The 12,570-nt window shown below is 49.0% G+C and overlaps 1 protein-coding gene across 1 annotated transcript in view; it reads right to left on the reverse strand.

The window, feature by feature from the left end:
• Positions 1-229: 229 nt before the first annotated feature.
• The window catches only part of srpk1b (SRSF protein kinase 1b), a 66,970-nt gene continuing 54,629 nt past the window's right edge, over positions 230-12,570 (reverse strand). Inside the window, exons 7-16 of the mRNA XM_080545862.1 lie at positions 9,282-9,388; positions 8,308-8,473; positions 7,389-7,414; positions 6,867-7,092; positions 5,885-6,370; positions 5,254-5,354; positions 4,867-4,974; positions 2,553-2,622; positions 1,955-2,047; positions 230-1,408 (exon numbers count right to left, since the gene is read on the reverse strand). Coding sequence (XP_080401988.1) covers positions 1,224-1,408; positions 1,955-2,047; positions 2,553-2,622; positions 4,867-4,974; positions 5,254-5,354; positions 5,885-6,370; positions 6,867-7,092; positions 7,389-7,414; positions 8,308-8,473; positions 9,282-9,388 — 1,568 coding nt within the window. The 3' untranslated portion in view covers positions 230-1,223. The remainder of the gene's footprint in view (positions 1,409-1,954; positions 2,048-2,552; positions 2,623-4,866; positions 4,975-5,253; positions 5,355-5,884; positions 6,371-6,866; positions 7,093-7,388; positions 7,415-8,307; positions 8,474-9,281; positions 9,389-12,570) is intronic.

Below are 12,570 nucleotides of genomic sequence, written 5' to 3' on the forward strand. Positions count from 1 at the left end.
CTCAACCTGATGATATTGTGTCACACTGTTACCTACTGGCCAAAAAACTGAATTTTCTGTTTGCGTTTAGAACAGTGTTTCTCAAACCTCTCCTCGGGGACCACCAGCCGTTCCACATATTTGATCAGTTCCACCACCAGCACCAGTTGAATCAGGTGTGCTGGTGGTGGAACAGATCAAACGTGTGGAACGGCTGGTGGTCCCCGAGGAGAGGTTTGAGAAACACTGCTTTAGAACACAGCCTTGTTAAGCACCTACGCACCGTAACCACGGCTGACATGACGGATGTTTTCAGTGGCGTAGGTCTGTTGGTCTGGAGCCATGCACGCCAGGGGTAAACAACACAGAAAGCAGAGCAAAGAATCCAATTCAACTTTTCTTTTTTTGTGCTTTTTGCCAAGTTGCTGCCTGGAATGAACTGAGGAAGGATTGGACAGTGATGACGTCATAATGCCAGACTCAGGGACGCAACATTTCCAGCACCATAACCACTTGTTTTATTTTATTTACTTCTTTATCATATTCTGGGCTGCAGCTCTTTCCCCATTAATGTCCTATACAAACTTCAAATATGCGTTTTCATGGAGGAAAGACTGATCTTATGTTTGTATAAAATCCTGATGCTCTTGGGTCAAAATGATTTCATTAGTTTCGGGAACTGAAGATTGATGGAAAGTGTCCGCCGGAGGTCAGAACAGGTTGGTCGTAACTCTCGTTTGAGCGTGCGACGATCTTTCAAACAAACACGGATGAAAAGAATACAATTCTCTCTGAATCAAACTTGTTGTGTAGCTAACATGCTAACATGTAGCTAACACGTCATCGTCGGCACAGAGAGTCTAGAAAAGGGAACACAGAAACAGAAGGATCAGATACTCAAGTCAAATCCAGTCAGTAAAAAAAGGAGAAAATAAAGGACATAAATACATAGAGCTGCGAAATTTGGACCATCTTCTGTTTTTTCTGTAACCAGTGTTATCAATATCACAGGTGACACGGGGGGGACGTCACCCGTATGATTTCAGCAGCCAGTCTCTCATGGATGTGTGTGTGTGTGTGTGTGTGTGTGTATTTCATTTGAGTACCACAAGGAGGCAATGCAGGCATAATGCAGGCATCGGTTCTCTGATAGTGTGTGTGTGTGTGTGCGTGTTTTATGTCTGCATGTACGTGTGTTGAGCATGTGCAGTGGTGGTTGTTGCTGCAGTTGCGTTCGGGGGCCACTAGGTGGCGATCCACGCGTGTCGGAGGCACTCGGTGGCCGTAGCTCTCTTCTCTGGCACCAGGTCCAGCATGGGCAGCAGGAAGTTGCTGAAGGTCTGAGCCTCGTCTCGGGACCACTCGTACTTCTCCACCAGAACCTCCTGCAAACCCCACGGCTTCAGCTTGGTGATGTGCCTCAGGTCACCTAGAGAGAGAGAGAGAGAGAGAGAGAGAGAGACAGAGAGACAGAGAGAGACAGAGATATATAGAGAGAGAGACAGAGAGAGAGAGAGAGAGACAGACAGACAGAGAGAGAGAGAGACAGAGAGAGAGAGACAGAGACAGAGAGACAGAGACAGAGACAGAGACAGAGAGAGAGAGAGAGACAGAGAGAGAGAGACAGAGAGAGTGATTATTACACACAACAGAAAATATAGACAGACAGACAGGCGCAAGTAGCAGCTTAGTGCAGCACACACTCACACCAGACTAACTTAGTGCAGCACACATACACACACACTAACACACATGGGAGTTTAATTTGATGATTACCTCTACAGTCAAGTTTAACAGACGGAGATATGCTCAGAGAGATGCACAAATATCATATCATATCTCACACACCCACACCCACACCCCCACCCACACCCACACCCACACCCACACCCACACCCACACCCACACCACACACACACACACACACACACACACACACACACACACACACACACACACACACACACACGTTTACCTTTCTTGGTGAAGAACTCCTTGGTGTATTTCCCAGCCAGGATGAGCTTGCGAGGGACTTTCCCCAGCAGCTCAATGATCAGTGCAATGTGGTCTGCATGAGAGGAGGGAGAGAGGAGGAGGTCAGATGGAGGACAGGAGTCAATTCCTCCCAATCATTTTTAAGGTCTTTTTAAATCTCATCTAAACAAATCAACAGAAGAATATTGAAGGGGATTTTGGCAAATATTTTGGGCCACTACCCACACGTTTAGCTGTGTTGCTCCTTCCACGAATGCATGATCCTTACAAGTTGTACCTCGTTGTAAAAGTGACTAATCAGGCTTTCCAACTATATAAAATACCAATTGGTATTATTAAAGGGGAGGAATAATCTACCAAAATAACATTTCCGAACTTTTTTGGGGGAGTTTACAATACATAACACAGATGCAAATGCTACACAACATATGGGCTCAGCATGTCTGACAACCTGGTGGGTCTGACTAACTGACCCAGTGATATATCCTTGAATCATTGTATTCCTCTGGCTGGGCCCATACAGGACAGAGGTGGAAGAGAAGGAGGGGGGGGGAGGAGAGGAGAGAAGGGAGGCGTACCTTCATCTCTAGAGTAGTCTTCCCCAGAGTGAGGCTCAAACAGGTAGTCCCCCGTGGCCAGCTCAAACGCCTGAGGACACCAACAATAATCAGTTAACACTAGGAACAAACACACACACTTAGTCTCAGACAGTCAAGTCACTCACATACTGTAGCACAGACGCTGCATGTTGCTGATCAACACAGGTCAGGACTCTGTCAGTCAGTCAGTCAGTCAGTCTCCAGTGTTGAGATGTGCGTGTGCGTATATTTCACCGTCTCTGAAAGTTCTGTCTGTCTGAAGGTTCAGTACGCTCCTCCTGTCCACTGTGGAAGGCTGCTGTGTGTGTGTGTGTGTGTGTGTGTGTGTGTGTGTGTGTGTGTGACCTTTAGTGAATAACTCTTCCTTGAAGTGCAACCTAACACACTAACAAAGAATTGTCATTCTCTGTGTGTGGTCTGAAGGAACGCTCTTCTCTCTGTGTGTGTGTGTGTGTGTGTGTGTGTGTGTGTGGTTTGAAGGAACGCTCTTCTGTGTGTGTGTGTGTGTGTTAGGGCTGCAACTAACGATTATTTTGGTAGTCGACTAATCTGCCGATTATTTTTTCGATTAGTCGCGATTAGTCGTGTGGCTTTTCGCTGCGCGTAAATGGCGACGCAGAAGCATAAATCCGGCTTAACTAGCTATCTAACCTAACGTTACGCCAAGCTACAGCTGCTCACAGAGCTAGTTGATTGGCTAGCTAGCATTGCTGGCTAGACTACAGACAGCTCACGTTAGTAGGCTACGCTTGGCGCTGTTTATCTTACAGACAGCTCGCTGGTGGACTCAACATAATTGAAATAGCATTCACTTATCAAGCATCATTCATGATCATCCACCATGACTACCTGGTATTTTAATAGCGACCACCCCTCACTTCATTTCATCTCGCGTTCTCCTGGCTTCAACATGGAAAACCCCTGCTACGTAACGTTACATACAAGCGCCTCTGTCTGTCACATGCGTGCCACAGGGCAAATAAATTAATAGCACAAACGCTCATAGCATGTACAGCCCTGTCCATGAGACGTTGTTTTCCAACATGTAACAGTAAAGCTAACATAAACATTACGACCCTAACAATATAACGTTAGCCAGTTGGCTAACAACGTTAGCTAAAACGTACCCAGCTGATTCTTGCATGGCTCCCGTTTAAAAAAAAATAAAAAAAATTTAAAAAAAGTTTTTTTTTGTATATATATTTTTGTGCGATTAGTCGACAACACAATTTCACGCCGACGAATTTTCGTAATCGATTAGTCGTGCCTAGTCGACTAATCGTTGCAGCCCTAGTGTGTGTGTGTGTGTGGTTTGAAGGAACGCTCTTCTCTGTGTGTGTGTGTGGGCTAAAGATGCAACAGTAAGAAGGTAGACCCTTGTGTAGCACACCGGTCTGGACTGTTGTCTGAGGCGGAAGTAGACTAGGACCTGTTCTGCAGTGCAGTGGACAGACTGTTGTTCAGCTAGCCAACAGGAACACATGAACAGATGAGTCATAGCTAAGCTAGTTACACATTTACTAAGGCTTGATTACATACCCGTTGAGAGTGAAGTGCATGTGAAGTGCACTCCCTTGGGCAGGAACTATTAACGGTGTCTTAATCCTTCCTAAATGTTTACATACCAGTTTCATGGGTGGTTCCGCGTAATAGAGCCAATTACAAAGTCACCTAACCTTCTCTGCCCTGCGGTGTGTGAGAGTCGACACGCAACTAAATATGTGAGAGAATGTTCTGTGTGTGAATGTTCTGTGTGAATGTTCTGTGTGAATGTTCTATGTGTGAATGTTCTATGTGAATGTTCTATGCCTGTTTAAACTAAAGAACAGAAGACATGGGTATGTTCTGGGTTGTAAATGTAAGGACGTGTGTGTGTGTCTGTGTGTGTGTGTGTGTCTGTGTGTGTGTGTGTGTGTGTGTGTGTCTGTGTGTGTGTGTGTGTCTGTGGGGGTCTGTGTGTGTGTGTGTGTAGAGTCAAGATCATTTACATTTAGTTAATTCAGATGATACTCCTCTTCAGGACTTAACGGCGTTCAAATAAAAACAGCGTTTTCCATATCAGGGTTCGACAGTAACGCCATTTACTTGCCCGGAGCAAGTAAAACATTCGCCGGGTTTGTTTGCACGAGCCAGACGATATCTTCACTCACGATCATCCTGCACACAGGTAAAAATATCCGGGATCTAGCAGCGTCGCAAACAAACCCGATGAATGTTTTACTTGCTCCGGACAAGTAAAACGGCGTTGCTGTCGAACCCTGATATGTACATCAGTGCCCCTGGCCCCACCCACCATGCACGCCGTGCTCCAGATGTCGGCCGGTGTGCTGTAGCCTGCCCCCATCAGCACCTCCAGACAGCGGTACTGTCGCGTCTGGATGTCATCTGTGAAGTGCTTATGCTGAGAGAGGGAGGGAGGGAGGGACAGAGAGAGAGAGAGAGAGAGAGAGAGAGAGAGAGAGAGAGAGAGAGAGAGAGACAGAGAGAGAGAGAGAGAGAGACAGAGAGGAAGAGACAGAAAGAGAGAGAGAGAGAGAGAGAGAGAGAGAGAGAGAGAGAGAGAGAGACAGAGAGAGAGACAGAGAGCCACGGGCGTTTATTCTCCATCTCCAGACCATGGTCACCTATGTGCTATGAGCATTGAAATTCCCAAAAATTGCATCCAAATTCCAAAACTCACCACCCAGCACGCGTTTCCTAGGTCGGCGATTTTGATCTGCAGCTTGTCTGCGTTCAGAGGCTCCAGAGGGTTCACCAGCAGACTACCTGCTGTGAGGGGGGCTGCAGAGAGGAAGAGAGAGAGAACAGAGACCGTAAGCGTGAAGTGGGAGGGGACTGGAGAGAAACAAGCGACTAGAATCACTGTCATTATAGAAATTGAACGCGTGGAGCATCCAAGACAAAGAAACACTTCCACACCGTACTTACGACAGGAGGAAAGGAGGACAGGGAGGAGAGGAAGAGAGGAGGGGGTTTAGGAGAGGGGCGCTGAGGAGGTGAAACCAAACTGAGGGAAGGAAGACAAGTGGGAGACGGTACAGCTAGCAGGGTAATATACAGGAATCTTGAGGTTAATGTCAATACCTTTCTAAAGACCTTGTTGTCAATATTTTTTCAGACCTCACCGCCACTTTGAGCTGTAACCGTTTACATCAGTGACACCTTTAACTTAACAGTTTTAGTTTGCAATAGACTAGACCACTATCATACAACAGAATTTCCGGTTCATCTTTGTTTTTTAATAAAACTAATAAATTCACAAACTTTTACTAAAAGTTTTTAGGACTCACACTCCTCCTCCCCTCACTAACCGTTCCTCTGGCTCTCCTCCTTCTCCTCCCCTCTTCCAGGTCCCGCCTCCGCCTCAGTCTCCGTCTCCATCTCTGCCTCCTCCTTCCTCTCCTCCTCCTGTCCTTTCCTCTCCTCCTCATCCTCCTCCTCTCCACCCCCTACAACTGCTTTACCGTCCATCCCGGGATCGTCGGAGGTCAGCTGACTGGGGTCTTGGGGGTCACCTCCTGTGCCGTTGCATTCTGTATAGGTCACGCTGGTCGGCGGGTCCTTCTGACCCTCTGGGCTGGGGTCGTGGTCGGGGTCGCTGGCGTCCACCTTGTTGGCGTTCTGCCGGTCCTCGGCCTCTCTCTGCTCCTCCTGGTCGTCGGCGGTCCTCTGTGATTGGCTCTCTGGGCTCTCTGGGCTCTCCTCGCTCTCCGGGTGGGCGTGGCCGTTGCAGTTGACCTCCATCCTGACCTCCGCCTCAGCCCCTTTCTCCTCCGTCTGGTCCGGAGCCGTCGTGTCTGAGGCAGAGAGGACGTGAGCAGCACAGACTGGGTCAGTGACACAGACAGTCGTCACAAGAGAACATTGTTTCCGTCAGTCTAAGATCATTTTGAGGCATGAATTTCTTTCATTCCACATAGACCGACGTAGCTCGGGTCTGAGAGAAGATGGAACTCCCACCAACAGACACAACGTGAGCTTAGAATGATAAGGTTCTATCTCCGTTTAGAATGATAAGGTTCTATCTCTCTTTAGGGCAGTTCAGAGATATTGAGCGTCAAAGTTTTTACATTCCATTATGTTTTGTGAGATGGAACCTTTGTATTTTATGAATTACTAACTCAAAAATGTAAGCATACTTAATAACACCATACAGGCATTAATAAACACCTAATGGATCAGATTATGTAAAAAACACAATTCTGACCAAAAACGGAGATAGAACCTTATAATTCTAACGTCACGAATAGTTTTTTAATGTAGAGATGGAAAAAATATCTAGATATATTTCACCTGTTGTGGTGTCGTTGGTGACGTCTAGTAGTGTGTTGGAAGAGGGCGGGGGGGCGCAGGGGGGGCTGTCTGGGGTCTCTGTGGTCTCGTCGTCCTCCTCCTCTTCCTCCTCCTCTCCTCCCTCCGGCGCTCCCTCCATCTCCTGGATCCTCTTCTCCAGCAGCTCCGCCTGCCTCCTCTGTTTCTTCTTCATCTTCTTCTTCTTGTTCTTGGACATCTTTGCTGTCTGAGAGGAGGAGGGGGAGGAGAGGGGGGTGAGGAGAGGAGAGGAGGGGGGTGAGGAGAGAGGGGGGGTGAGTGGGAGAGGGAGAGAGGGGGGGTGAGTGGGAGAGGGAGAGAGAGAGGGAGAGAGAGAGAGAGAGAGAGAGAGAGAGAGAGAGAGAGAGAGAGAGAGAGAGAGAGAGAGAGAGAGAGAGAGAGAGAGCTTTATCAAACATGTTGTGAACCGTGTGTCTCTGATGTGAACACAAAGACAAATGAACTAATCTTTTGAATAAGAAAACAGCTCTTTAGGAGACTTACTGGTTTGGGTGCTGGAGCCGTGCTCACTGTGAAGAGAGAAATGTTCAGTCAGTCACACGTCTGCGTAGGTGGTTATCCACCTCAGTCATTAGTATTCAGAGCCAGAGACAAAGCATGTGTGTGTGCGCACTGATTCTCTCTCTCACACACACACACACACACACACACACACACACACACACACACACACACACACACACACACACGTCAACACACTCTCTCTCCACAGCTTTGGGGACCAGCGGGAGTCACACTCGTCTGAGTAAGTCAGTTATTTCTGGAACACGCCAGGTGACTCACACACTGGCAATAAATGTTCCTGGTCTGGGATGTGTTTCCCATAGAGAACCTATCTATATACATAGATACATAGATCTATATACATGGTTCCTCTGTTGGTGATGCTGGGCTACAGTCATTCTTCTCAATGTCATTCAGGGTTCGACAGTAACGCTGTTTTACTCGCCCGGAGCAAGATCTAGAGCCAGATCCTGGATATTTTTACCTGTGTGCAGGAAGAACAACAGACGGCGCAGGCGCCAGACTAGACTAGATGATCGTGGAGTGAAGATATTATCAAAGCGTACGGGTGATCGGCAGGCGCGTACGCTTTGATAATATCTTTCCGGGATCTATCAGCGTCGTCGTGGGTGTAAAAAAGCGTTACTGTCGAACCCTGATAAACGGCATCACTTCATCAGTGCACCCCGGTCGCTCTGAACCCTTTGAGGAGCCTCTCATTCTCCAGACCAGTTCATCTCAGTTCGATGCCAGTGATGATCTTAGACACCAGCTTCATCCTATTGAATCAGACTGCATTGAACAAGACAGGTTTCCATAAGCCAGAAACATGTTGATCTGGTAAGAAGGACTGAAGCGTCAATCCAAACCGCTGCATGTGGATTGGACGAGGGCTTACCTGCCGAGCCGGAGGGGGGCGGGGCTCCCGTCTTCTGCCATTCCGTGGCCTCGGCGGCCATCTTCTTGACGTAGGGCTCGTTGACCGTCAACAGGATGTTCTCTGGCTTGATGTCTGTGTGGATGATCTTACACTTAACGTGCAGGTAGTCCAGACCCTGCAGCACCTAGGGGACAGGAGAAGACTCAACAATGTCGCTGCTGTACTTTTAACAAAACAACAACATACATCCTACATGAACAGGATGTTGTGTTATTGCATTTCTCTTTGGGTGCATCTCAACAGTTTGTAAATGTTTTCCTACTTCCACTCCTTTCCTTCTCCTGAATCAGCATTCACATATATAAATGTCCCTTTTCCTCATAATAAGTGAGTCAAGGGAGAAGACAAGGAAACAACTGTAGACCCCCCCCCCCCCCCCCCCCCCCGTGTGCCTGAGTCTAAGGTGTGGTCCATTTCAAGATTAATTTTATCTTAGACACCACTTGAAGGGCCATGTGCAATATTCGAAAACACCACTTGAAGGGTTATGTGCAATATATATTTATACCAAATGATGCCATGTCCAGGTGGAAACTGCTGCCAATGTCACTCAATGTTTGTTGCTGTCCTGTTGTTTACTTTGTCTACTGTATGTTGTATGTATCGTCTCTGTTGCACTTGAAGCATGAAAGTACCATGCCCAAGACAAATTTCCCCTCGGGGACAATAAAGTATAATCAATCAATCAATCAATCAATCAATCAATTCAAGATTGATTGATTGAAATCCTCCTTTGACAGGCAGAAGTGCAGCTCAAGAACACATTTCCACATTAAAAACACACATAGGTCACAGATACATTAATACATACAATAAAAACAGACGGACATAGCAGTGTTTATAAAATGTAGTGCCTGTATTTAAAAGGTCAAGTCATTTAAAAAAATAAATAAACAACAGTGTTGTTCTGGTTTGTTATATGTGTTGTTTACCTGCCGTATGATGCTCTTGACGCAGGGGAGGGGCAGACCCTGGTAGTTAGACTTGATGATCCACTTGAGCAGGTGGTGACCCAGGACCTCAAACACCATACACACGTCTGAGAGGCTCCAGGTCAAGGGCCAACAGAACGCTAGGAGTGGAGCAAGGCAGCCATAACACAATATCCAACCAGAACACAGATCCTCTCCTCTCAACCCTTCACACACACACCTTCCCTCCACTCCTCTCCTCTCGACCCTTCACACACACCTTCCCTCCACTCCTCTCCTCTCGACCCTTCACACACACCTTCCCTCCACTCCTCTCCTCTCGACCCTTCACACACACCTTCCCTCCACTCCTCTCCTCTCGACCCTTCACACACACCTTCCCTCCACTCCTCTCCTCTCGACCCTTCACACACACCTTCCCTCCACTCCTCTCCTCTCGACCCTTCACACACACCTTCCCTCCACTCCTCTCCTCTCGACCCTTCACACACACGTTCCCTCCACTCCTCTCCTCTCGACCCTTCACACACACCTTCCCTCCACTCCTCTCCTCTCTCTCCCATCACTCAATGATTTTAAGAACTTGGTTTTTCCCCTCTGTGTCACTTCTTGTAACTGTTTTTAAATTATGTTGTACATTTCTTAGTAATGTAGAAATTTGCTCAGTTTTTTCTTTTTTTGTTTGTTTTATATTTTGGTTTAATTACTATTCTGTTTATGACTTATATTATTGGTTCTCTTTTATTCATTCCTTGCTACTGTAAATGAGGGCAACCTCAGTAACTTACGAGTTTAAATAAAGGTTTGAATGAATGAAAAAAAGCGCCGACCACGTAAGCGCAGGGTTCCCGGTTCGATTCCGGCCGCGGACATGTCCTGCATGTCAACCCTCCTCTCTCTCTCACCCATCCTTCCTGTCTAAATCTCTACTGTATCTGTCAATAAAATAAAAAAATATGAGTGGGACTGCCCCAAAAACAACAACTTTAAAACACGCCAACCATCCGTCATGACGTAGTGGAGTAACACTGGGAACTTCCTCTCGCCCACAGCCACTCCTCAGTTATGGTCATATCTCATCTAGCCAATCCAGAAGGTATCAGTATCAGGGCGCCACAGGAGGGAGTCTGGGCGCGCTGCCTGGATGGGCACACAGCTGTGGGCAGGACGGAGACAGAAACAGAAACATCGCTGGGACGACACAGAAACTGTCGCTACATCTGTGACTCTGCCTCCTCCTCTCCCTCCTCCTCTCCCTCCTCCTCCTCCTCTCCCTCCTCCTCTGCCTCCTCCTCTCCCTCCTCCTCTCCCTCCTCCTCCTCTCCCTCCTCCTCTGCCTCCTCCTCCTCTACCTCCTCCTCTCCCTCCTCCCCCCTCCTCCTCTCCCTCCTACTCCCCCTCCTCCTCTCCCTCCTCTCCCCCTCCTCCTCTCCCTCCTCCTCCCCCTCCTCCTCCCCTTCCTCCTCTCCCTCCTCCTCTCCCTCCTCCTCCTCTCCCTCCTCCTCTGCCTCCTCCTCCTCTACCTCCTCCTCTCCCTCCTCCTCCCCCTCCTCCTCTCCCTCCTACTCCCCCTCCTCCTCTGCCTCCTCCTCCCCCCCCTCCTCCTCCTCTTCCTCCTCCTCCTCTCCCTCCTCCTCTCCTCCTCCTCCTCCACCTCCCCCCTCCTCCTCTCCCTCCTACTCCCCCTCCTCCTCTCCCTCCTCTCCCCTCCTCCTCTGCCTCCACCTCCCCCCTCCTCCTCTCCCTCCTCCTCTACCTCCTCCTCTCCCTCCTCCTCTCCCTCCTCCTCCTCCTCCCCCTCTTCTCTCCCTCCTCCTCTCCCTCCTCCTCCCCCTCCTCCTCTCCCTCCTCCTCCCCCTCTTCCTCTCCCTCCTCCTCTCCTCCTCCTCCCCCTCCTCCTCTCCCTCCTCCTCCCCCTCTTCCTCTCCCTCCTCCTCCCCCTCTTCCTCCCCCTCTTCCTCTCCCTCCTCCTCTACCTCCTCCCCCTCCCCCTCTCCCTCCTCCTCTCCCTCCTCCTCTCCCTCCTCCTCTCCCTCCTCCTCTACCTCCCTCCTCTACCTCCTCCCCCTCCCCCTCTCCCTCCTCCTCTCCCTCCTCCTCTCCCCCCTCCTCTGCCTCCTCCTCCTCCTCCTCTCCCTCCTCCTCCTCCCTCTCCTCGCTCCTCTCCCTCCTCCTCTCCCTCCTCCTGGCTCTCAGGCCGTGGGGGGTGACGTGCCAGAAACAGTCAGACTCGGCTGGCCAGACGTCAAGAGGAACACCTGGGAGCCAGGGGGCGGCTGTGGCGCAGGAGGTAGAGCCGCCGTCTAATGATCGGCGGTTCGAGCCCCGGCTGACCACATGTCGAAGTGTCCTTGGGCAAGACACTGAACCCCAAATTGCTCCCAGTGAGCGGGCCGGCGCTTTGCATGGCAGCTTGCCGCCAATGGTGTGTGAATGTGTGTGTGAATGGGTGAATGAGAGGCCGTTGTAAAGCGCTTTGGATAAAGACGTTATATAAGTGCAGTCCATTTACCATTATAAACGCCCAGAGGTAATGATGAGGAGAAAGGAAGTGTCGACTCGCGCAGCCTCGAGCCGTCCTGATAAACGACAAAATGGATCTCAGTGACCTGGAGGGTTGTGCTTACTAGCTACAACGTCTATGTTATACTTTAAGGAATTTGATGGGCCGCTTTCATAGACAAGGCTTAAGCCTAGTCCAGGATTATATCACATTTGCAATTGGAAATCTCCATTGAGGATGTTCCTTTTTAGTCTAGGATAAGTGTTCATCTGCGTGAAATCAGCCCTGAATGGGCTTTCTAGTTTCTTGTTTATACAAAACCAAATAGGCCTACATGTCCCTTTAAGGGCACTTGATATTTATGTTTAAGGCATGTTCAGTCTGAGAGAAGAGGTCCTATACTTAGGAGATGAGTAGAGAGATGCTGCACTGGAAGCCTGTTATTTGGGTTGCAATGAGTGTAATCAATATGTCTGCATCTGACACCAGTCCTGTCGGAGATGGAGGGATGAAAACAACAGAGGGATGACAGTAGGATGAGGAGCTTTAACAATGCTGTGCCATTAGCTTGATCACTCCTCTGATAAACGGTAAATAGACTGTACTTATACAGCGCCTTATTCCAAAGCGCTTTACAACGGCCTCTCATTCACCCATTCACACACACATTCATGCCGATGGCGAGGTAGGCAAGCTGCCATGCAAGGTGCCGGCCCGCTCACTGGGAGCAATTTTGGGGTTCAGTGTCTGGCCCGAGGAGACAAGACACGTGGCCAGGCGGGGATC

This window comes from Nansenia antarctica (assembly GCF_963989245.1).
Source record: "Nansenia antarctica genome assembly, chromosome: 15".
NCBI lineage: Eukaryota > Metazoa > Chordata > Actinopteri > Argentiniformes > Microstomatidae > Nansenia > Nansenia antarctica.